This window comes from Daphnia pulex, chromosome 8 (assembly GCF_021134715.1).
Source record: "Daphnia pulex isolate KAP4 chromosome 8, ASM2113471v1".
Lineage (NCBI taxonomy): Eukaryota > Metazoa > Arthropoda > Branchiopoda > Diplostraca > Daphniidae > Daphnia > Daphnia pulex.
The window spans coordinates 2,525,714-2,549,477 of NC_060024.1; the positions used below are offsets into that span (position 1 = coordinate 2,525,714).

The following is a 23,764-nucleotide window of genomic DNA, read 5'->3' on the forward strand; positions in this document are numbered from 1 at the left end:
TTCAAACGAGGGTAAAGCCGGGTAAAGCCACAATAGCAGTTGATAAATTTCTCGTATTACTTATATTTGCATCGATTTGCATCAACCATTCAAGTTGTATTGTTTTTATTTACTTCGCGCATTAATTACTGTATTAATCTATTCTTATAGAAACCCTGCATTATCTTTACATGGTGAATGTTTCATTAAAACAAGATTGGGAATAAAATAGAAAGTTGAGCAATGGCGCCATGGTAGGAAACTAACTCATGCATGAATGCCAAGATAGCGAAGCATGTCCGGCGTCTATTAACTTCATGTAAATGTTGTCAAACTTTTTCTACCTTCATTGCTAATGCTGTTCGCAATGTTCTAGAAAGTCACAGTTAATATAAAAGTGAAGGTCCGTTTCTTTTGGTAATTTTTTATGGGATGTGAATTCAGAATAAATAAACCAAGTGACAGAATGCGTTTGATTATTATGTATTTAGAAGTTGACAGATGACGCTGACATAAATACCCACAACTTAAATCATTAATAAGCCATTGGGAAGTATGGGAACTATCTAGAAAGGAAAAATATGTAAAATCAAACAGGGGATTATATTAAATAAGTTATTTTTCTATCGTCATTTTCTACTGATAGCTATGTTAACTTCAATTTTCATGTCTCCTATATGGCGTGGTATCATCTGCATATCAGAGGTCTCAAAGAAGATGGGTAGAACAGCTTAAACCGAGGCAGCATTTTATTTATCACTCATAGGGAGGATTTGGTTTCGTCAACTAAGATGGAATCTCCATTTTTATTTATTAAATTTAACCGTCAAATCCACCATTTCTATGTGATAAAGATGAGATGTTTTACGATTGGGGGCAGTCGATAATTACACAATCAATTGAATATGTCCTTAGTACTGTTTTGGTTTAGAAGTTATTGTGTTATATAACACGGAGAGAACAGGTATGAAAGAAAAACACAATCAATTCTCGGTAATTAATTTTTTTTTTAAATGGGTCGAGAATCACAATGACGATAATCAAGATTAGTTTTCATCCGACTCTATACATGGCACAGAGTCCAAAGGATCTTGCAATTCAACGGCGGTCGTGTTCTCCGAGTCTTCATTGTCCCACTGCGTCGGTTCCGTTATTTCCATCGCCTTGTTCCGCAAGGCTTTCTGCAAATAGAATAAATAAAACAAAACCCAGTTAGTTGCGGCCCTTAACACAAAAATGGCAGACAAATTATATTCTGTTAGTATAATTGTTCCGTGTAAAGCTATATGGATTCGCATTCGACGGGAGGGTGGGTGTTTTCATTACACAATCGAAATCGGCAGAAAAGAGTCGCGAAAACATTTACGAAGATCGTTGGATGACTCATGTGATGACTCTGTTGGTGTTTTTGTCGACTCCGCATTTTGTTGGTCCGAAGAGCTTTAGTCATTATCTTCTTCACCCTCATCTCCATTCAAATTTAGCGGCTTCCCGTTGACTGACACGATGTTGGGTTTCCTGCCACCGTAACGCTTGAAGAAATCTGCTTGGTTCTTCCTACGTTCGGCCTTCAACTGTTCCACAGCTTCTTGTTTATCTCGTTCGATTTGAGCCAGATCAACGTCCAGCTGGCAGATGGACACCTTTCGTCGACTCGTCCCACCAACCGTATAAAGCCATTTGCCTCCATTCTTTTCGCTTACCTGTCGATCGTTTTCGGCCATCTTGTTGAAAATGCTAGAGTACAATTTCTTGTCCTTTTCGCGTTGCTCGCGAATCTTGGCGTTGCAGATCACCACTTGATTGGCGGCCGCCTTGTTGTTCGAATCAAATTGGAGAATCGCCTCGAAGTGTTTCTTGGCTTCATCCGGCACGTGAATGCCCAAAAGTGCCTACGAATGGAGAGACAAAATCTGTGAGTAAAAAATCCAAACTAATTGCTGGTCAACTTGTACGGATACTTGGCCTATGATGCGGAATAATCCCTTTTCATTTTTCGGGCGGTCCATCTCAAGCGCCTTGTGGCAATGATCACGAGTTGCACAGAAATAATTTAACTTTAAACAGCACATGGCCTGATTGAGGCATGCTGCCAGCATGAGCTGTTCTTGCTCCTTAGCTTTCTCGTCTTTAAGAGCTGAAATAGAAACGAAAAGTTTTATTTTTTTACAAAATGAAATTACTTACTTTTTTCAAACTCGAGGAGGGTGACAATCTTGGAAGTAGGCCTACTGTTTGTTAGCCAGAGCGTATTTGGCAGTTTTAAAATGATTGATTTCTTTTCCTTTGCAGAGTTTAGCCTTCTCCAGCTTTTTCTTCGGCGTCCATCCTCCAGCTCTCTTTGGCCTTTTCAAAGCTCTTGAGTTCAACCTCGTATTCGGGGTTGACGTTGGGTAAAACACCTTGTTTCTCGTTACCGGCAGAGCCGAAACCGTATGCAGGTGTCAACTTAAGCAAGCTCCTATCTTACTTCTTGAATTTCAACAGAGCCTATTCATCACCGTCGGGAATGTTCGTTGAATGAATGAATGTTCTAAATCTTCTCCAAGGTAGAAGCTTAACTCAGGTTGATCAAATACCGTGTCTCCGCGTGTCGACCGACCAGTGAAACTAGAACAATTAAAAGGGAGAAAAAGGAAACTATTGTTTAATTTTCACTTTAAATACTTCAGCCAACAAGGAAGCATACCTTCAGCAACAAGCACCTTTTCATTATAGGATTTGAATAACTTTTAGGTTTGATTTATAATCCCTCCATCACTTGCTTTGGGGAGATCTTCTATCTTCCAACCTGAAGACAAATATGAATTACAGAATTTTGTATAAAAATGAGCAGTGTGGATCCAACCATACTTCAAACATCAGCAATGTGGCATTTAAGAGGAATTTTTAGGTGGACTTCCATTTTCACCGTAAGCATAATTGGATTAACAAGACAAGACTGCACACTTCAATGGTATTTACTCCAGTAGGGTCTTGCATGTCTTTTTTACACTACCTGTAGAGAATTATATTTAAGAATGTCAATATAAAAAACAACCACATTCATCACATTCCATTAAAAGTACCTTTGCTTGAATTTGAATTTCTCCCCTCTGTCCTGACTGGAATCAAGCTTCATGCGCCATTCGTCAAAAAGCTTGTGTGGACTAGCTGGACTGAGCTGCTCCTTGCCAGTTCCCACCTGTTTGATTTCTTTTGAAACACCACCTTCTTTTGTTGGGAGTGAGATCAACAGCTGCTTGGGCAAATGTGTAGGGTTAAGGCTCTGTCTTCGTAGAACTTGAACAATGGGTTGACCAACTTTCATGCTGCTTTGTTGATTGGCTGTTATGGATTGTTTTCATTTAGTTGGTTTCATCACAGAATTTCATTTGAAAATGCTTATTGGTTTAAAAGTTTTCGATTAGTATCATAATTCATAAGACTTACTTGGATTAGGACCCCAGGTGATCGATGACGTTCGATCTTCGATGAGCAGGCCCGGGCCTGAGTGAGTGAGTGTCAAAACGTCAAAAATTGGGCCCAAACTGTCAAAACGTGACGGCAACACATTGACCAGCATTGAAAATGACAATCAGATCCTAGCAGACAGTCAGTCACAGAACAGTGAGCTAGATATACATAATAAATCTGCGTAAAAGCAATCTGACCATTCTGACGCAAAAAACTAGTTATGGCTTTCATCCGCTTGGTTCACTGGTAATGTCGTACCCCGTTTGAGCTTCATTTTCATTTTGAGGACGAATTTGAACCTTGATTATTGCACACGTTATTAGTTCATTAGTTCATTACGACATCCGTGTTGAATAGTACGGCCATCTTCAGGCCATCTTCATCGGTAATTTATTACTATAGGAATCCAACGTTTCTATCTGATAGTAGTCCTACCACACTTATTGGGTTTTCATATTCTTCCTCGATTTTGTTTTGAGTCGAATATTTGTCTGTCCGTTCTAATACAAAATCAAAGGGAATCTTGCTCAGGAGGCCCTTTTTTTAAAGAACTAAGTGGATCTGATTTTTTCAAGTTTGCCGAACTTTCGTTCGTTTTTCGAAATTGTCGGGGGCCGATATCCGGGCCATTAATATGGCATCAAGTTACTTTTTTAAAATATAATTGAACGCCATCAGCATATAGCGGTGAAGATGAATCTGTATAAAAGACAAGGGCAAACCTTCCATCGGCAGCATCAATCACTTGAGCTACTCAGCAAGTTCTATAAGAATCAGCAGTCATGAAAATTATGGTAAAACCCAAATAATTCTTTTCATATGATAACTATTTCAGAAATTTAATTTTGTTTCTGCTTTTTGTCTCTCTGCCCAGCAAAATCCGATCAGATCGCGCGCACTAGCGTGTTGATGGTGGCCTTTGCCGAAGCCGTTGAAGAAACTGGACAAATCGACGTCGATTTGGACGGTCCACAGGTATATGTCGCCCTCCTTATCTCTCCCCCAAACAGCCAAAAGAGAAGACCTACATAGGAAAAGTGTTCGAGATATATGTATCGTATCCTGTTCCTCTTTTCCTCTATACATTCTTATCCTACACGACCAGAGATTTATTCTCTCGCTCTCGCAGTGCTTTTGTAGCGATTTTTTCCTACTTCTTATTTTCTATAAGATGAAAGCCAGAGGAGAAATTATAGAATGAAAACTCGAGAAATTGATGTAATGGGACAACGCCAGCCTTAAGCGTCGTTAACATCATTAATAAACCTCTTAGCGCATCTCCTCTGCCGAGTTAGTTATAAAGGTTTCATTAATGCCGTTCAAAAATAAAAAATAAGGTTTTGTCGTTCAGGGTTCGTCATCTCTCATACCGGTCTATTAAAGCAGTAGCCAACACTCGAGTACTGCGGCGTACAAGATTGTCCCACGTCTTACAATGATAATCGATCTGACTTGCCGAATTTATCTCATATTTTTTTAATGATATGCCGCGCATATCAGTTGTTAGTGTTAGAGTGTTAGTTAGTTATTCAGTTATTGTTAGTATTAGTTGTTGATAGTTAGGGTTAGTTATTAGAAGCTAGTATTAGTCGTTTAGAGTTAGGGTTAAGTAGTTAGGGTTAAGTTGTTAGGGTTAGTACATACATAGTTATATTATACAGGGCGATATGAGGGACAACAATGGGGGGCAATGTGGCGGAAGTGGGAATCGAACACGGGACAATTTCATATAACGCTAGATGCTATATCCATTATACCATGGCCGAATATCCGATCCTTACTATTTCCGGAAGTTGATCATATCCTAAAACAGTATTGGCTGATAATATATAACAATATTTCTTAATTGTTGTGTTATCCAGTAGCGCAGTGGTATGGGCTTGAATTGACACGCCGGCGTTCAAGGTTCAAACACCATTCGCACCATTCAATTGGCTAAATGTTTCTTGTTTTCGTATTTCGATAAGGATGAGGATAAGGAAGGTCTAATAAAAAAAAATAAGAAACGAAAGTAAATACAGATATGAATTTATTATCAACAAAACCTCAACGTCATCCTAGCAGGTCATATTCTTTTTATCATTTTTTTTTTTTTTTTAATTATTAAACTAGCCCTTCCTTGTTACCGCGGTTACCGCAGCGAAGGTAGCTGATTTCCTACTGTCAATTTTATTTTTAATTTTTCCTTTCGATTTTTAAAGATGGCTTATGGCTAATAGATTCGCTAATAATATTCGCTAATAATATTCGCTAATGCCGCGAATTGCCATGGCGGGGGACACAGAAGAGGACCGACCCAGAAGAGAAAAAGAGGAAATATAAATTGAGTGTGGCATCCAAATGCTCGTTTGGGTTCAATAAAACGATTTTGACACTATATATGGTGTTGGTGATACGAATCTGGTTGTTTGAGTATTTTTATTTCACCAACAGGTTTAAAGAAATTTGATTTGCATTTAAAAAATGTCGCTTATATAGTCGTAGAGACATGCAGAAACAGAAAAAATCTTCTAAAATTAAAGGAAATATATAGGCATAATAATTCTGAAATTTCTGAAGCCTTATAAGTTGTTGTAGTTCAAGTGGCCGAATGCGCAGTTTTCGTATATGTATATCATATGTACTGTATATCATCATACGCAATAAAACAAGTTCCTATAATTAAAATGAGAACATTGCTTTAATTGAAATTCTGGTTTCTTTTATGGGCAGGGAATTTCCAGAAATTCTAGAAATTGCTGATTTAGAAAGGTTGCGCAATGAAATCACCAGCACTGGATTTTCCCATAAAATTACAAAAAGGGTGGACATTATAGATGCAAAAACCTTCATTATCTTGTTTGATAGTGAATTGTTGAATGTAAGTTAAGTTGCAAAATTAAAAGAAGAAAAATAAATCACTGTTATTGACAACAACAATGTTGCAATTTGGAAGCCCCATCTGTTCAGCTGAGGCCAGCATGCAGCAAAGATTGCGATGTTGTAGATTATGAATTAGACTGAATCGGCGTTAAACATTTCATTCATGATTTCTGCATGTTCCGTTTGTCCGTGATTCATTTAAGTAAAATTATAGCGTGATTGTCGACACTAAAGAGAGCCTCTGACGTTGAGCTCCGCCCTCGGCGGCCCTCGGATACTTTATTTGCGGAACTCGTTTCGTGCTGTGAAATAACGAATAAGCTGCAACTTAAGGCGGATCGAATTCGACTGATTTGATCATTTTCACCATTATTTTTGTTGTCTTTATTTTGGCCTGGCCAGTATTTCTAGTTCGAGGGTTTTTTCCGTGTTGCGCAACCGTATATAGAAACGATGGCATGGGCTCCCCAAATCGCAATAAACTGAAAAAGAGTTTTTGAAAAACTATAATTAAACATGTTTAAATAAAGAAAATGTATAGAATGGACTTGTAAGTTGGAGGTTGAAAGAATCAATGAGTTCATATGCGTGTCCCCGCCCGAGTATGACATGCAGCGACGCGAAAATATGACTGCTGGAAAAAACGGGGAAAACCCTGGAAAACCTGGTGAAAGCGCTGTTGTTTAAAAGCCTTGTATATACTAGCTCAGCTAGAGACCTCATAGTCAACGATTTCATGTTCCAGAACGAGTCGGGCTCCACACGCGCAAAAAATTTGCATACCCACCGATCAATCCGGATTGAGGGGGATGCACCTCTTCTTCTTTTGCCTTTCTTATTTTCTCCCCATCAAACCATCACCTTGTTTCCTTCGACTTTCTAAATGACTTTTTTGCAGCTCTTGCTGACTTCTTGCACTTGCTGCAGGGATGGAACATAATACTCGGCATGCACGGAGGGCGTGGCTAATTTGGTATAAAAGACGCGGAACAACAGACCCAACACCAGCAGTCTCATCATCGCAACATTCACAGCAACATAAGAAGATCATCAGCATAACAGCTGAAAACCGAGCAATCATGAAAGTCGTGGTAAGCTTTTGATTATGACTTTTGAAAGAGAGCAGCAGCAGCCAATTAACATTTGAACGGTTCTAATTATTATGTGATGGCTTCAGAACTCATATAGTTTGAAATTTTGGTTATTGACAATTTTTATTTTCTCTCTTTGAATCAACAGATTATATTAGCGTGCTGGACAGCGCTGGCCGCCGCCCAAATCTTAAGGCCAATTGTCGCCGATTTAGATGCGGCCGCAGATCATCATGAGAGCCACGGCGGAGGCCATGGAGGTCACCATGGCGGAAGCAGTCACCACGGCGGAGGCGGTCACCACGGCGGAGGCGGAGGCGGTCACCACGGCGGAGGCAGCAGTCACCACGGCGGAGGTAGTAACCACGGCGGAGGCGGACATTACGGAGGCGGGGAATATGGACGCAAACGCCGCTCTATTGAAGAAATCCAAGCAGCAATCGCCGTTGCGGAATCCGTCGTCGATGCCTCTGCAGATTTAGACGTGGCCGCAGATCATCATGGGACAAACGGCGGAGGCCATGGAGGTCATCATGGCGGAAGCAGTCACCACAGCGGAGGTGGTCACTACGGCGGAAGCAGTCACTACGGCGGAGGCGGTCACCACGGCGGAGGTGGTCATAACGGTGGCGGACATTACGGTGGCGGTGATTGGGGACGCAAGCGCCGCTCTATTGAAGAAATCCAAGCAGCAGCAATCGCCGTTCCGGAATCCGTCGTCGATGACTCTGCCGATTTAGATGTGGCCGCACAACATGACGAGGGCTACGGTTTTTCGGGCTTCAGAACGTTATGGTGATCCAAGTTCCAATAAGGCGGAGGAGGTGTTCAGCAGGGAACGGTTGCCAGCCAGTTATCCGGAAATCCTAACGTATACGGTCCTAATTTTGGGGGATTTTTGCCTTGATCATTTTTAGATTCTTAATGTTCGATGACGTTTGTTGTTCATCTCAAAACCCATAACATCTACCCAAATTCTGTTGTTGGTATACAGGGATATACCTATACCTATAAGACCTTTATGATCGGTTTATGACGTGTTGCATTCCTACGATATGCGCTTCTTATTGACTCAATACAATTTGACGAAACTCTCAAAAACTTTTGCCTTTTTTAATATAGAACTTGTGGTGGTTAATTAATATTTCATAGCTACTGATAGCTATATGAGTTTAACGGAGTTTAACTGCTATAAATCTATTAAAGTTGAGTTTGTGCTAGGCCTACCTAATATAGGCCCACTGACAAGAGACACGGAAAGGGCTTATATAGTGGCGTCTATCAGTGAGTCGCCATTCGTCTTTCATGTATTTTTCTTAAACTCAATAAAAAATAACCGAAACTAAGTTAATAGTTGTACCAGTGCATACGCAGCGATTACACCCAGATTGAATGCAAGCTGTCGTACAGAACTGAATGATTTCCACAGAAAGCCATAGGCTGAACGCCGTTGCCAACAATTTCGATATTAGAACGGAGCTGGGACTGTGTTGTAGTAACTTATATTGTCGCATGTCGGATTGGAACCCAGTATGTAAACGGCCATTCGACAGCGTCGTCAACGCACTACCATATTAGCTACTGCGGTGTTTAATATTTGACGATAAGAGGTTCAAATAATTTTTATCACGCCCACAATAATTTCTAGCGCTATCAATTAAGTCGTCCGTTATTGAGCTGTACCCGCGCGGCAATATAACCATCCCACCAATATTCATGGCATTTTTAACGGCTTTTGAATAGTACCAAATTATCCACGCCAGATGGACGGAGAATTTCTATCGTGTTGGACTCCATCCAGTCGTCAGCAAAAAAGATTCCGTGAAACTTTACAGACGGTTGGCCATCTCTTGCGATGAAGCATCAGCTTTGTCAAGGGAAGATGGCGAGGCTGATTTGGCTATCCAGCATATATTTCTGTACAAAATTACCAGCGGCTTTATAACCCCTTTGTGACGAGGCCACAGCTATAGTGACTCCAATATCAGCTACACCTGGTCCTCCCTTCAAAGAAAATTAGTAGCTAGGGAAGAAAAGAGAAAATATTGAAAGTTAAAGCTTACACAGCCATTTCAATCATTGCTGTCCAAAATGCAAACATCTTCATCTTTCAAATTCCCGCCGATAAGCAATAAATGTTGCGCAATAGCGACAGCTGGTAAAACGAGACGAAATACAATGAAAAAAGCATGACCTTACACTCCACTAAAACATCTACGAGCACTGAATTGAAACTAGTGATTTCCGATATTCAAGTATTATATGGCACCGAAGACAGGTATAACGATAAGGCATAAGATTACAATTAGTCGCCACCTATACATCTCACTATACTGACTCTAACGTAACCAAAGTAATTAAATTCAGGGTGAGACCTCGAGTACCTGGGAGCTTGGGCGGACGCAACCCTCGACTTTTACCTCAACCCCTTACGAACGCAAATCAAGTGCAAACTAACGGAAAACGAAATAAAAGAAGAAATTCTTAATTTCTGATTATTTCCATCTGTGCAGAAGGTTACGTTTCTTTCCCTCCATTCAGTTTCTGTGCGGGTTTGATTCCTGTGAGGCGGATTTTATTGCGCCGGATGGGACTGACGCGAGTCTTTCGGAGGGAAAATGTAGCTATTTGATGAATCAACGAACTTACACGACACTATATCACCAAACATACGAGTGCATCAAAGGAGGTGTAGTGACAAATGTTCAGTTATCAAGATATTACATAAGACTGTATTATAGTGCCAGCAGAGTATTTGGCTATTTTATACTTTAAGCAAAATTGAATTCTATGTCGTATAAATTAGCAAATGTATATAAAATCGTCCGTTAGCCGATTGAACTTGATGGCCACTGAACACCAGGGGTCCCTGGCGTTCCGGGAATTCCTGGTACTCCGACTATAGAATATAATGAAAACATAAACTCGTCGTCAATTTTATTAATTAAACACTAAAGCATATAGTTTGAAAATATTTATTTTACCTGGCCCGCTAACGCCAGTGGCACCTGATAATCCAGCTACTCCGCTAGGCCCGGCTGCTCCTACCGATCCATCTTGATCATCTTGGCCATACGTTCCGGGCCTTCCATCTTGGCCGTCTTTTCCAGGAGGACCTATAAGAAATAAAGGATAATCATGGTGAATTAATTATGTAGGCGAGCAATTTACCCTTAATTAAAAAAAAATTTAAAATAATAAAACCCATTTTATGTACCAGGTGGACCCGGAGCTCCGTCTTGACCATCTTTCCCGTCAACTCCATCCTTCCCATTTTGTCCGGCAGTTCCTGGTTGACCTTTCAAGAAAACAAATATCGGTGTCATTTAATAAATATAGTTTTGGAGTATTATTATAAACCTGGTGCGCCGGGTGGTCCAGCTGATCCATCTCTTCCGTCTTTTGCATTCTGTCCTGGTGTACCGGAAGGCCCTTTGAAATGCAGTTAATTAATACAATTTTTCCTAATCAGGCATTTTTCGTTTCTATTTTGACAATTAAATTTAAAATTTGTTGACAAACTCGCCGTACCAGCAGCGCTAGGAGTCCCATCCTTCCCGTTCGTTCCATCGGAACCATCCTTTCCGTCGCTCCCTATTTTGAAATTACATTTAACGCATTTTGGTTAAGTGGAATAAAAATGTAACAGTTTAAACTTGACGGACCTTGTGGGCCTTGCGACCCTTGAACTCCTTGAGCACCAGGTATTCCGGGAGGACCTTGAGGGCCCGGTGAGCCGTTCATACCATTTTGCCCCGGAGGACCTAAGTGCATACAACCAGTTAACAAAAATTCTCGCGCGAAATTTAAAAGAAAACCTGCGAAACAATTTAACATACCCATAAGGCCTTGGGGTCCGGGCTGACCAATTGCTCCGGGGATTCCGTCTCTACCATCCTTCCCATCGACACCGTTAATTCCATGAATACCATTGACACCGTCTTTTCCTACACACCAAAGAATCGCAGGAATAAAAGAATAAAAAGAATTATGATTTAATATCAGTAGCGACAGATAATAGTACCAGCTGGTCCAGGAGGTCCGACGAGTTCATACAACCACGGAGGTGGCAGTTTGTCTTTACCCTTTTTCCCTGAAAAGAAATCGTAAGGATTGGCTGTTCGGGAACGCACATCTATACGAAAAATCACGCCAGTCTTTGCACATGAGTACACACAAGCACGCTATTTAATGTAATATAAAAAAAATTAACTTACTTTGTTCTGGCATCTGTTGTTCCTGATTTCGGTTATTTCCACTTCTTTGGCGATTAATTTTCGTCACCTTCGGAATGGCAACGAGTCCCATCCTGGCCAGAGATGTTAACCTACGCTCGACATGGCCAGCTAATAACTCGTATCTTCTGTACACATCCCTTAATCTGTCACTCGATTGGTAATTAATCCAGCGGCGGAAAGCCGAATAATCTTGGACAAACGGCCAAGGTGGAAGTAGAGATGGCGGATAAGACGCTAACAGGAATTCACCGACGTTAACCTGAAGCAACCGCTGTTGCAAATCTCGTTTCGACGCTGGTTTCAGGATAACTGGAACCGACTTGTACCAATTGAATTCGTCGTCGGTCATATTGAACTGCGGCCGACGCATTGATGTTTGCATTTGAGACTGCGTCATCCACACCATGGCGAAAAAGCAACACCTGTAACAAAAAAGCGAAAGATTAAATTTTGTGTGAAACATTATTATTGAGCTTTCATTAAAAATATTACCGATGTTTTCATGACGATTTACGTTTTATTCCACTAAAAAGGCACTAAATACACCACTGAAAAATGCATACGTCCTGTTGACTGTGTGTGATTGACCATTAGAAAGGAATCATGTATACTGTGTTATTCGGGAAACAAATGCAGGGATAGCATGGCGGATGCATTAGGAATGCGTGTGACAGGATCTTTAGAGACGCACAGACGCTTGCCTTCCAGTTAAACATTCCAAATAAGAATAGAAAATAACAAAATAGGAACACGTTCGTTTAGAAAAAAAAAACTCAATCACCCTGACAGTTAACACATCACTCGTTTGACTTGACAAGTTGTCTGTTTGACCTTGATGCCCTTTTGAACGTCATCCCATATCAGATGCCGAGGAGCTTCCACCATAATTTAACCAGTGGCAGATAAATGTCAAATTAGAAGAGAGAAGCTTCTGTACCGTTCTGTACGATCGAATATAGACGAGGATGAACAAACTCTGAGAAACGTGACAACTCAAAAGGACACATGCCATATTCAAACGAGCAAGAATTTAAACGTAAAAGTCTCTTTCTATAAGTTAGTTAAACAATTTATTATTATACCTATGTCCTTTTAGTCTCTACCGGCGGTACTCGATCTGCACTGGACTAATCATAATTAACGTCGGATAAAATTGTAATTAACGACGGATAAATAATTACGTCACGCGTAAAATATAATTTGTTGGCCATCAAATTTAATGTCACTCGATTTTCTCGTCTTTCTTCGACGGCCGTCTCAGTTTCAACGCCAAAGTTATCACGGCCAAATTAAGAATCAAACTAACTGAATAGTTGGCCAACAGCGGAGCGTCGAAACCGCGATCCAAAGTAATAAAAATTCGCACTGAGGAAAAAGCAAAATAAAAGCCTAAATTCTATTCAGACTGAGAGAAGTGTAACGACGCTTACTGACGCACGTGTAGACGGCGATTGACCAAGTCAAAACACTGACAGACTCCGATTTTTGAGAGACGTGCATAGTTCGAATTTGGACCAGTCTACTCGCCGCAGATAACGGCGTGCAGAGGCTCTATAATATTCAATCTTTGAATTAATCATCTAATCTCTCGACAAAAAAACGACAAAACAAATATTTCACCATCAACGTGACTAGCAGAGCGCAAGGAAACATGCCTGTGGACAAGGCGTAGACGACGGCTGAATAAACTCCAAATGCGGCCAACCATTTCGGACCGATTCGTCGACTGTAATGGAGTAAAAGGGCCAACAGAAGGAGAACCTGCCCGACAAGAATCGGATACTCCAAATAGGACGAAAGTGCGTAACCGCTGAATACATTGTAGCAGAGCCCAATAGTAAACCTATGATGGCCGAGTCAAACGTGTACGTGTACGAATAGAATTAAAATACTTACGAAGTCAATTCAAGTAGAGTGCCGGATAGACTCAGTCCAGTCGTGCTTTTGCTGTTCACCAGACTAACGATCTGTGGCACCTTTAAAACGACACATAAAACAGTTTTTGAAATGTTGGAAAAAACGAGTGATAATAAATACAAATCAGCAATATCTGTCAACGACGTGATGGCCTGAAAGCTGTTGGCCGACTGACTTCAAAAATATACTTTGATACTTCGTTTGGCTGTTTAATCAAGGTTATTTCAAGTTCAGTATTTTAATTTGGATATTCCAAGGATATCAAATCACTTATCGCGGGATTTCTAGTGACATACCTACTCCATTTAAGCATTTAACTACATCAAAGAGTGCAGACAAAATAGTTTTGACGCGTTACAATGTTGGACTTTGACTACCAAAAGAGAAGTTATCAAATTTTTAGATTGTTTTATGACATCATCTTAATTCTAAATTGTTTATTCCACTTTGAATGCCTTTGTCTGAAAAACGTTTGTATGCAAGTTCCAGCAAGTTCCTTCTTCCTTCAGCTATTTCGCGCAATATTCCCTTGTGAGTTCTAACCCCCCCCCCCATTTTCTACCCCCTCCTTCTCCCATCATGCTCGAGAAGAGGGGCGAGGGCACAGTCAGTATTTGTCTTTCTCTGTGATAGGAAGTGTTCGAATCAATTTAAGTTTTCCACATTAAAAAAAAATGAGTGCCAGTCAAGAATCAAATAACGAAGCTGTTGGTGCCGCTACGTCACAGACTGATCAGCAGGCCGAAAACACGTTACCTGATGGTTTTTTCCGTCTGATTGCAAGCAACTGGTGCCATTCCATGTCTCAGTTGGTCAAAGTGGATTTCGAGTGGACCATTCACCATGTTCTGCGCTACGAGTTGAATCGACAAGGAGTTGTAATATCGGAGCCATTCTCAGCTCAAGAAATTCCAAATTGCAAATGGATGTTGCAAGCTCATTTCGCCTCCAATCAACAATCGGGTGTGGTCGTCAAGCTCTCTTCGGCCACTCCCGCCGGTGCCAGTTTATCCCGAATTCTAATCCCAGTTCGAGTCAAATTTGCAATCGTCAACAAAATGCGCGAGAAAGTCTCGCAGAAGGAACTGAATTTGCCGAGAGGCACTGAATTGCCTTGCACTCTAAACACTTTTAATCTGTTTGATGTGTCCAACAACAGACAGGAGGATTTGCTGATTGACAACGCCCATCTGGCCATCTACTGCGAAATCGAAACTTGGGTGACCAAGGCGGCGCTAACGGGCCGGACGGAGAACTTTCGCGATCAGCCCCTATTCAACGACGACGAGTTGATCCAACATCTAGGCGGATTGCATCAAACCATGAAATTCAGTGACGTCACTTTCACCAATCGCGGCTGCAAGTTTGAGGCCCACAAGGCCATTATATCTGCCAGAAGTCCCGTCTTCGCCGCCATGTTCGATCACGAAACCGCTGAGAACTTATCTCACCAAGTGAAAATCAACGACGTGGACCCGGAAGTGTTTCAAGAATTGCTCCGTTTCGTCTACACGGGCCGGATACCTGCCATCAAAATGAAGACGCTGACGACTGGACTCTTGGCGGCTGCCGGGAAATATCTTCTCGGGAGTCTGATGACGGCGTGCGAAAAGTATTTGGTCAACGAAATCTCGGCAGATAATTGCATCGAGTTCCTCATTCTTGCCGATGGCCATTGCGCAGATTATTTGAAGCGGAACGCGCTGAACTTTCTTCGCAGTTTCCCGAACGAGGTGATGGCCACAGATGGATGGAGCACGGCGAAACGGGATCACTCCACTTGGCTGTGTAGCATCCAGCAAGCTGCTTTCACTACGACCCGTCCTTCTACCTAAGTTTATTCAAAGAAAAATTTTTTGATTTTCTCTTGATAGGTTGTTCGGAAAGTTGAATTTTCTTTTGAGATTATGCAATCGGGAATTTAAATTAATGTTGTTCTTCTATTGTACCTTGGTATATTGGAATGAGGATTCATCGAGAAATACAAAGGTTTCTTTTTCTAAACTACACTCTAATATTCTAGCTGTGCCAAGTTATTTCTTGGACTTTATGTCCATTATTTTAATTGAGAATTAAGTATAACTAACGCGGTGATAAAAAAGCGACACAAATTAAATAGAATTTGGTGTTTATAATCAATTGAAAAGCTTGTCGTTGCATTGGTTAAACGAGATTGGAACCGTTTCACGAAATTGGAATTTGCTGTTTATTGCGACTATTATATAACATTTGCTTTTTAGAGTCGCAAGGAAAATAAAATTTCTTCCATGTTAGAAGCATCAGCTCGATCAGGCATTCCAAATGTTATATTTTCTGAGATTACCAAATCGCAATGCGCACTTGATGGTTGACATGCACGAGTCATTCAACCGAATAATACTGGCCTTGTGAAATCTTTCATTATTCATTGGTGATGAGAATTAAATGGTGCTCTTTGTGAGGTAGTTAAATTATGAATACAAATTACGATACATACTTCGACAATAAATTTTCTGATCGTTTAATGAATACATTTTTATTATGTGCGTTAAAAGTTTTGCTTGCTAGAAGAAATTTGAACTCATGTTCAGATAGCATAATGTTAGGCTGTTGGTCACCATAACCACTCGCTTGTTTTATATAATGAAGTAAACACTCATTTGAAAAAAAACTACTGTAAGGATCCATCGACCGCAAGTGTCGCGAAGATTGAACGTTAATATTTACTGCATTTAAATTTAAGTTGTAGTGTGTCTAAATAAATAAATTGTATCAGTTTGCCCTTCTTCACAACTGAATCTTTACGCCGTTCCCCTGGGACCGAAGTATTCACACCTTGTTTCGCTCAAACCCTAATTGTTCATACCCTCTTTTTATGACTTGCCCTCCGTTGAACTTTCTTATCGCTAACCTTGTCCATTGTACACCAACATTTTGACCTTCCATGAACTTTGATAAAAAAGTATGAAGCACACAGAATATCAATTCCCTCGGCTGTGATTAAAAACATCCGACCTTGCGATTTTAAATAAATAGCTGGTCGTTTTGGCCGATGATCCAGTCCCTTTTCGATACGCGTACTGCACGGGTGGCTGTAGCGCTCGTCACTCAAATAGTTTTGTGTTTGTGATTGTACCAATAGTGAAAAAAAAACTTTTAGTGTTAAGGGGAACCGTGCCGTGCATTCCGCTTCCGCTATCACAGATCCAGATTGTAGTGAACGCTTCGCCTTCATAATCCAGTCCCGACCATCACTTCACCCAGTCCCGACCGCCGCTTCACTCTCATCTGGCGCCAACCATAACCACCACCACCCGCTAGATCGCCCCTTTCACCGCCCCATCTTGACTTCGCCGCCCATCTGTCGCAACATGTACCGGCATTAAGTTCCGAAATGGTTTACCTCCTATAATAGCTAACATTACATGAAGCCTTCGAACCCAAACCTCATACCTGCCGGCCGAAAGTATTGATCACGTGGTCAAGCCTTTCGGACCGCTGGTCGGGAGACGGGAGAAGTCTTTCATATGGTGGCAGCGAACCAGCTCCCCCCCCCCCCTCCCAAATTGTACTGGTCGGATCCATCGACCCATGGGACAGCCGGCGCTACCGAGGCAAACATCTCTATAGTTTTTACATGAATCCCCCACCCTCTATTGGAACCAACCCGCCATTTTTTAAAACTATCTTAATCATTCAAAAGTTCCTGTTTACGAAAGTACTCCGAGGGCGCCACTGGCACATGCACCATCCACCTACTAGAAATAAAAAAAGAGTTTGAAAATCAATAACTTGGTCACTCTAACTGGGAGGCATTGGGCGCCAGGCTTGAAGGCGTTCTAATTCCGGTTGGAAGCTGTAGAACGATTGGATTTTGTGTAGCTTCTTCAGGAACTGAATCAGAGTCTGGGTGTTCTCTAGAAATGTCTTCTGAAATGTGTCGAATGATTCGTGAAGGAAATCGAACATGAACTCGATTGGATGAAGTAAGAACTCCGAAAAATCCGGTAAGGTTTTAAAAAAAGAGGGCGGGTTGTTTCCAATAGAGGGTGGAGGATTCACGTTAACTGAAAACTATAAGAGATGTTTGCCTCGGTAGCGGGGATCGATGGATCCGACCACTACAATTCGGGGGGGGGAAACTGGTTCGCTGCCACCATATGAAAGACTTCTCTCGTCTCCTGACCTGCAATCCGAAAGGCTTGACTGCTTGATCAATACTTTCGGCCGGCAGGTATGAGTTCTGGGTTCAAAGGCTTCTTGTGATGTTAGCTATTATAGGAGGTACAATGATTCAGGACTTACTGTCAGTACATGTTACGACAGAGGGCAGGTGGAGTTTAGATGGGGCGGTGAAAGTGGCGATCTAGCGGGCCGTGGTGGTTATGGTTGGCGCCAGATGAGAGGGAAGCGGCGGTCGGGACTGGGTGAAGTGGCGGTCGTTCGGACATACGGAGGTTCACGTATGTCCGAAAAAACTTTGGTAATTTTACACAACCTATGTATAACCTATTTAATACAACGGTAAAAGAAGAAGTAATAACCTGACAGATTGTGACAAGTGAGACATTAGAGAAAGATTGGACTGCACAGTGAAATTCTACGACGGGTGAGACAGAAGGACTGAACTGAAGATTGTATTTTTGTGATGGGTTTTATACCTGTCAAAACAGGGTCAAACGTGGTCATCGACAGTAGGTTAGCGTAGGTCATAAAAAGAAGGGGGGGAATTACTTGTATCGAGGCCAACGATAGGGCAATAAACTAACGAGGGGAATTATTTAGCTAAAAACTAGGGTGCTGATAGCCAATCCTTACAAAATTCACCAGTTTTATCCGAGGGGGGGAGAACAAGCTGATGGGATTGAAGCATTGAAACCCTGTGAGGTCAAGTTGGCACCGTCAACAAATCCAGCTGTAAGGCAAGGCTAGAGCTGGGAGAGTGTAGGGAATAAGGTGTCACGGAGGCCGGGCACAATCGACCCGTCTTTACTTCGACATTTTGGGGAATTCACAAAAAAAGAACGATATATGCCACTCCTTCAGCCTCTCAAATTTCGCTGTCAGCAAACGTCGATGGAATAGATCCATCAACAAGGAAGGAGCTGTCAGTTTAGGGACCCTTGGAAAGTGTGACCAGCGGGTGTTCACACCTTAAATTGCTTGGTTACAAGGTCACTGCAACGATTCATTGTATACCTGAATGGAGTAGTAAAATCAAGTATCAAAAACAGAAGTGATAAATCGTATCCAGCGGTCCATTGCTACCTAGATCAAAATAAGAAAAAAATCTCAAACTTTAGGTTATAACTTCTTTTCAAAATACGAAGCCGGAATTCAACTGATACAAAATTTTGGAAATAAAAGCAATTGTTAAATGCACGGTGACAAAAAGAAAAAAAAACAAAACAAAATGCGATTCAATCGTTCTTGCAGTTCCTTAACAGAAATAGCAAAAAGCGACTAGGCATTTTCGGTCCAACGTATTCTTTTTTCTCCTCACCTTGTTTCCCTATGAAGAGGATTTAAATTTAATTTTTCAAGCACGGGTTATATGGTCTATATCAGTAACCGTCATAGAAATACTTTTTTGCCATCTACAGAAGAAAAATAAAGTGAGGAATTACTACACGAGTTCAGACAGAACTGTGTTAAATCCGTCGGTAAAATAAGCGGCAAGAGATGCGTCCACGCTAAAAATTTCTTCTTCATTTCAAAACAATGGGGTCATTTGCCTCAAATCGAGACATAAACATTTTTCTTAAGCGTTATTTTTTTCAGTATTATTAAAAGCGATTAGGGTAACGAACAAAGAATAATGGCTGAAAGGTGAACTCATCTCACAATTGAATGCACAATGCGCTCTGGTTGCCGCCGGGTTTGACGTCCCGCGCAAGATTCCGCCACGCTTCTTCCTCTTGACAGGAGGGCTCATCACGAGTTCACTCAAACAAAAAAAAGATAGGAAATCCATGTGATGTTACGGAGAAATCGGAGCAGACCCGCCAACGGAACAAAGAATAACAAACAAACTCAGGTAGCAATAAGCTTGCGTTTCTAAAATTGGGAAGAATACAGTGCTAAAACGCACAGGGTAGATTTAATGTACACTCCCATCGGAGAAGGACCGCTACATGGCGGTGCTCACCGTCACTTTACCAGCAATAAACTCGAGAAAAAATGAAAGACGCACGTAGAAACCCCAACCTTCACTCCTTTCACCTTCTGTTATTTCCCAGCACTTAGCGATTTCTGAAAAAGGGGGGGGGTATCCCATTCTCCAAAGACTCAACACCTGGCACAAGGCTGTATTCCAAACATACCCCAAATTGTCTTCGAATCAAGAGTTCGCGGAAGACATTCTTGATCTTTCTTTTAGCACCCGTACAGCACCATAAAATACGCCCAAATTTCAATGCCAAGCCATTTTTTTAAAATTACTATTGTAACCTTCCTATCTCTCTATCCTCCATATAGTTTTAATCCTATCTACATTTCCCCCCCCCTCTTCTTTGTCCCTTCTTCACACCTTTCTTCAGCCCTCATTAATCTGAATATTTTGACACATACAGTGCTATCCAACAACTTGTGTCAGTAGCTGAAACTTTCCGACGGAAATTCAATAGGGTTGGTGCATGAATAAGGGATTCGTTTGAAAAAAATACCATTAGAATCAGTTTTTCACGCTGATTCTCATGGTATTTTTTTATATTTTTAAAATAATAAATGTCCCCCGTAATCTCACTTCAAAGTTGAGATTAGCTCCCCCCATTTTAAAACGGACCCCACGCCATTTTTGGTGGGTGGTCCTTAAAATCTGATGAATTTCCCCCCTTTTCACCCTTTTCGTCTTTCGCCTTTCGACCCTAAGGGCAAAAGAGGGGGTATAGGCAGCACGAAAAAGGGTGAAAAGGGGGGAAAAAGGGCAAACTTCATCAGATTTTAAGTACCGCCCACCAAAAATGGCGTGGGGTCCGTTTTAAAATGGGGGGAGCTAATCTCAACTTTGAAGTAAGATTACGGGGGAAAATTATTATTTTAGAAATATAAAAAAAAATACCACGAGAATCAGCGTGAAAAACTGATTCTAATGGTATTTTTTTCAAACGAATCCCTTATTCATGCACCAACCCTATTAACACTTCACAGTGCCCACTGTGCCCGCTCTTTCTCCCCGACAGCATCGCTTCTGTAGAACTACCAATTTATACAGAATTTTCAATTCAAAAATAGATTCAAAAGTGGCAGTTACAATAGTGGCAAACGGAAAGCAAGTCCGTGCATATTTCATCACAAACTTGGCAATCATGCTGGTGCGCCGATCCATCGCCACGGCTCTGGAATGTGTCTTTCGCCCTGTGTTTGGCCCGGACACTTCATTTGTGGATTCGCTAACATCCCGTAATTTCCCCATCCTATGGGAAACACGCATCCACATCAGTTACGGTAACCAATCAGAGACAGTCGTAGTGTACGTAGTCAGGGAAGAGGAAATAGGCTTTCCTCTCCTTATAGAGATAGATACCATTTTAGCGCTAAAGGGAGCCCTTTTTGTCAAAGGGAACGAACAAATAAACCCACTCTTCGGAACCCCAAATGAACTGGATCCGAGACCGGTGTTGGCAACCGGCCTCCTCGCTTCATTTGTCTCTCTGGAATGGGCAATCGAGAGCGAAGCGTTTGCAACACAAGTAGAACAGCGACAGTATCATGACCCCTTAACAAACACCAAGCTTCCCATATATGGAATGGTAGACGTCTAAGCAGACGACGACCCCACGTTCCATGCATTCGGATGTTAAACTAACATTTCCAGAGTCCACCATATCATGGCCACGGACTGTGACAGTCCGCCCGTACCCCCCCCCCCCCCCGCAAGATCAATACGCTCAAACCAAAGCCGTCTGCTACGTCTTAAAATACGTCACAAAACCACCGGCCGAATTAGCCTACACGCTGTCCCTTCTCCACCACGCCCGACGAACCATGGAACTCCATCCCTCAAAAGCGGCAGATACCGGAACCGTGATTCCAGGAAGATTAGGCACCGGGATGTACTACCTCAACATAATTGTCAATCAACTAAGTGGAGCCATAAACATATCGGCTTCGATGGCAGCTGTAGAAATTCAAGGAATGCCAGCTGAATTGTGTTCCGACAGTTTCAGGGTGGCTTACGTATCAGCCGACATCGTTTACACCATCGTGAGACCTCGCCTATCAGCACGGGAGACAGTCTCAACGAATTCGACGATGTCGACACCGACGATTCAGTCATGGGACAAGAGAACGAAGAAACCCCCAGTGACGAAGATATCATCAGCGATGACAACGAAAGCAGCTCAAACATCGAAGAAAGAAACGATTTGAACCACCATTCTGATCATGAAGACCGTGGTGATTCACAACGTAGATGGCGATCTAACGCAGGATGAATTTTTCAACCAAACCAAACGGTTGGTGCTCTTCCCCCAAGACCAACACCGACTCGCGACCCAATCGGACGAAAATATCGTCTCAACAGCCACCATCTACGTCAGCGACAAGAAAAACGCCACCGTTCCTCAACATATCCACTACGCCTACCGAGGTGGCGAATTAAACTTGTTGAGTCCTTACGAATACGTGGCTGTCATTGACGTCATTCCAAAACACTGTAAAAAACAAACAATTAACCCAAACAACGAGGAACCGGACACAGGAGGGCGAGCAGTGAATGCGACGTTCAAATTCCTGATAGCTTATCCCCTTCACGGTAAATATACACCTACTTGAATTTCCCGATATCCCAAAACTCTATACCAATCGGCTTTTCATTCTTATATTTTCGGTGGTGGTGCTGATGCAGTCTACAACGTGAGGGCTTCACCATCTGTGGTGAATGGAGCACGGAACTGGACAGGCTTGGGTGCAGGTCTGACTGAGGATGACGTAAGAGGGTTCTTGGTTTGTGCTGCGGGTTCAGGTACTCGGCTCTGTGCGGCTCGAATGGTTGATTGGCTGAAAAGGGGTGTGGTGTACATTTGGTATACATTGCTCTTTTCTGGTACTTCCAATGCTTGGAAGTTCGGAAAGTTTGTGGGTTTTAACTTTAGTTAACTCCAATTTTGAGTAGTTATTTAAAGTTTTTATAAATATTTTTAATATGTAATTAATAAAATTAGATTTTTAAAAATTAAACATTAGGTGTATTTATTTTATAATCGGAAATTTATTGAAAAATTTTAAGAAAATTACGTTTGTCCCTATATATATCCGGGGTATATCCCGTCACGGTTTATTACGAGGACGATTATTTTTTTGGAGATGCAGTTCCAGGACAAAACCTTTAAAGGAGAGCATCCCATTTATTTCGTCACTTTAAGAAAATCTTGTCCCATTAAGGCCCGGGCCAAGTGCTAATCTCGACAATGTTCAAAATGATTTTTCTAAAGCTGGCAATGTTGTGATTTTTTAGTCAAGACAGACGACTGTTATCGTAATACTATTAACAATATTTCTTACCTCATAGAGCTCTCTGAATCATTCCGTCATTGTTCTTGCGTTACAAAATTTGTCGGCCATTATTTTGGCTATCTTCGACGCTGCACCAAGCGGCGAATAATGTAAAATGTAATTTTTCTGAATTAATAACATTTCAATTTTCCTGAGCAATACGCGATGTTTTGTCCATAATTTTTTATCTACGGAAGCAATACATAATGATAACAAAGATGCATAATGGAATTTCTGGAATATCAGTCATCATTCGACCAATAGGGATTTCTATTTTGGCTTACCTCGCTTCCCGCTACATTTTCCTAGCCGATCATTTTCTTCAGGTAATCTTCGTAAGATATTTCCTTACTTTCACATTCTTCGAACATTTCGCTAAAAAATACTCTCCCAACAATCCAACGATCCAACTATCCAACAAAACAACTTCTCCGTTGTTTGCGTAAGCCATTGTGATATGCATGCGGTAGCAAACTGACCAAAAAAGAAGAGAAGAAACGTTTTCCCCTTCATCTTTCTTTCCCTTTGTGTTCTTTGATCGTATACTCAGATTTTTTTCGACAAAGTTCAAATTTTTTTGTTGAAATATGCCCATAAATTGTGTTAATTCACAAATTAAATTTTTTTATGAATGTAATTCATCAATCATGCGTAGATTTGTGGTTGAATAAAACTTGGCTATAGTTTTCCCTATGCAAATCTTTGTTCTTTGTTCCGCCATCTTATTTTTTTTCAGGCCGATTTTTT

The 23,764-nt window shown here is 41.4% G+C and overlaps 4 protein-coding genes across 7 annotated transcripts; 2 read left to right on the top strand and 2 right to left on the bottom strand.

Annotated features, from left to right (window-relative positions):
• Positions 1-446: 446 nt before the first annotated feature.
• Positions 447-2,329, bottom strand: LOC124199713 (peptidyl-prolyl cis-trans isomerase FKBP4-like). The gene is made up of 4 exons (XM_046595633.1): positions 2,167-2,329; positions 1,941-2,116; positions 1,683-1,871; positions 447-1,160 (listed from the first exon to the last, which is right to left on the bottom strand). Exons 2-4 carry the CDS (start codon positions 2,076-2,078, stop codon positions 1,026-1,028), a joined length of 462 nt encoding a protein of 153 aa, XP_046451589.1. The 5' UTR covers positions 2,079-2,116; positions 2,167-2,329; the 3' UTR covers positions 447-1,025.
• A 4,952-nt stretch (positions 2,330-7,281) lies between these two features.
• On the top strand, positions 7,282-8,489 carry LOC124200061 (dormancy-associated protein 2-like). The gene is made up of 2 exons (XM_046596142.1): positions 7,282-7,388; positions 7,537-8,489. Exons 1-2 carry the CDS (start codon positions 7,377-7,379, stop codon positions 8,185-8,187), a joined length of 663 nt encoding a protein of 220 aa, XP_046452098.1. The 5' UTR covers positions 7,282-7,376; the 3' UTR covers positions 8,188-8,489.
• Positions 8,490-10,100: 1,611 nt separating this feature from the next.
• On the bottom strand, positions 10,101-13,050 carry LOC124199708 (collagen alpha-1(II) chain-like). Of its 4 annotated transcripts, none has more exons than XM_046595627.1 (12): positions 12,808-13,050; positions 12,709-12,743; positions 12,119-12,327; positions 11,606-12,048; positions 11,413-11,523; positions 11,228-11,335; positions 11,054-11,152; positions 10,920-10,982; positions 10,749-10,820; positions 10,606-10,686; positions 10,373-10,504; positions 10,101-10,287 (listed from the first exon to the last, which is right to left on the bottom strand). In XM_046595627.1, exons 4-12 carry the CDS (start codon positions 12,030-12,032, stop codon positions 10,217-10,219), a joined length of 1,164 nt encoding a protein of 387 aa, XP_046451583.1. In that variant the 5' UTR covers positions 12,033-12,048; positions 12,119-12,327; positions 12,709-12,743; positions 12,808-13,050; the 3' UTR covers positions 10,101-10,216. The 4 variants fall into 4 exon arrangements, with proteins under 4 accessions (XP_046451583.1, XP_046451582.1, XP_046451581.1 ...); XM_046595626.1 differs by having other exon boundaries at positions 12,709-12,748; XM_046595625.1 differs by lacking the exons at positions 12,709-12,743; positions 12,808-13,050 and adding an exon at positions 12,408-12,702.
• A 1,077-nt stretch (positions 13,051-14,127) lies between these two features.
• LOC124199710 (speckle-type POZ protein-like) lies at positions 14,128-15,550 on the top strand. Its single transcript, XM_046595629.1, has 2 exons — positions 14,128-15,155; positions 15,227-15,550. Exons 1-2 carry the CDS (start codon positions 14,218-14,220, stop codon positions 15,333-15,335), a joined length of 1,047 nt encoding a protein of 348 aa, XP_046451585.1. The 5' UTR covers positions 14,128-14,217; the 3' UTR covers positions 15,336-15,550.
• Positions 15,551-23,764: the final 8,214 nt, after the last annotated feature.

Excerpts from the sequence above, each read along its gene's own strand:
- LOC124199710 (XM_046595629.1), top strand. The coding sequence starts at position 14,218 with ATGAGTGCCAGTCAAGAATCAAATAACGAAGCTGTTGGTGCCGCTACG. Across the intron at positions 15,156-15,226 it reads CTGATGACGGCGTGCGAAAA|ATTATTTGAAGCGGAACGCG; the intron begins GTATTTGGTCAA and ends GCCATTGCGCAG.
- LOC124199708 (XM_046595627.1), bottom strand. The coding sequence starts at position 12,032 with ATGGTGTGGATGACGCAGTCTCAAATGCAAACATCAATGCGTCGGCCG. Across the intron at positions 10,505-10,605 it reads CGGAGCTCCGGGTCCACCTG|GTCCTCCTGGAAAAGACGGC; the intron begins GTACATAAAATG and ends TATTTCTTATAG. Across the intron at positions 10,288-10,372 it reads CACTGGCGTTAGCGGGCCAG|TCGGAGTACCAGGAATTCCC; the intron begins GTAAAATAAATA and ends TATATTCTATAG.
- LOC124199713 (XM_046595633.1), bottom strand. The coding sequence starts at position 2,078 with ATGCTGGCAGCATGCCTCAATCAGGCCATGTGCTGTTTAAAGTTAAAT. Across the intron at positions 1,872-1,940 it reads TATTCCGCATCATAGGCCAA|GCACTTTTGGGCATTCACGT; the intron begins GTATCCGTACAA and ends CTCCATTCGTAG. Across the intron at positions 1,161-1,682 it reads TGGCCGAAAACGATCGACAG|AAAGCCTTGCGGAACAAGGC; the intron begins GTAAGCGAAAAG and ends TTCTATTTGCAG.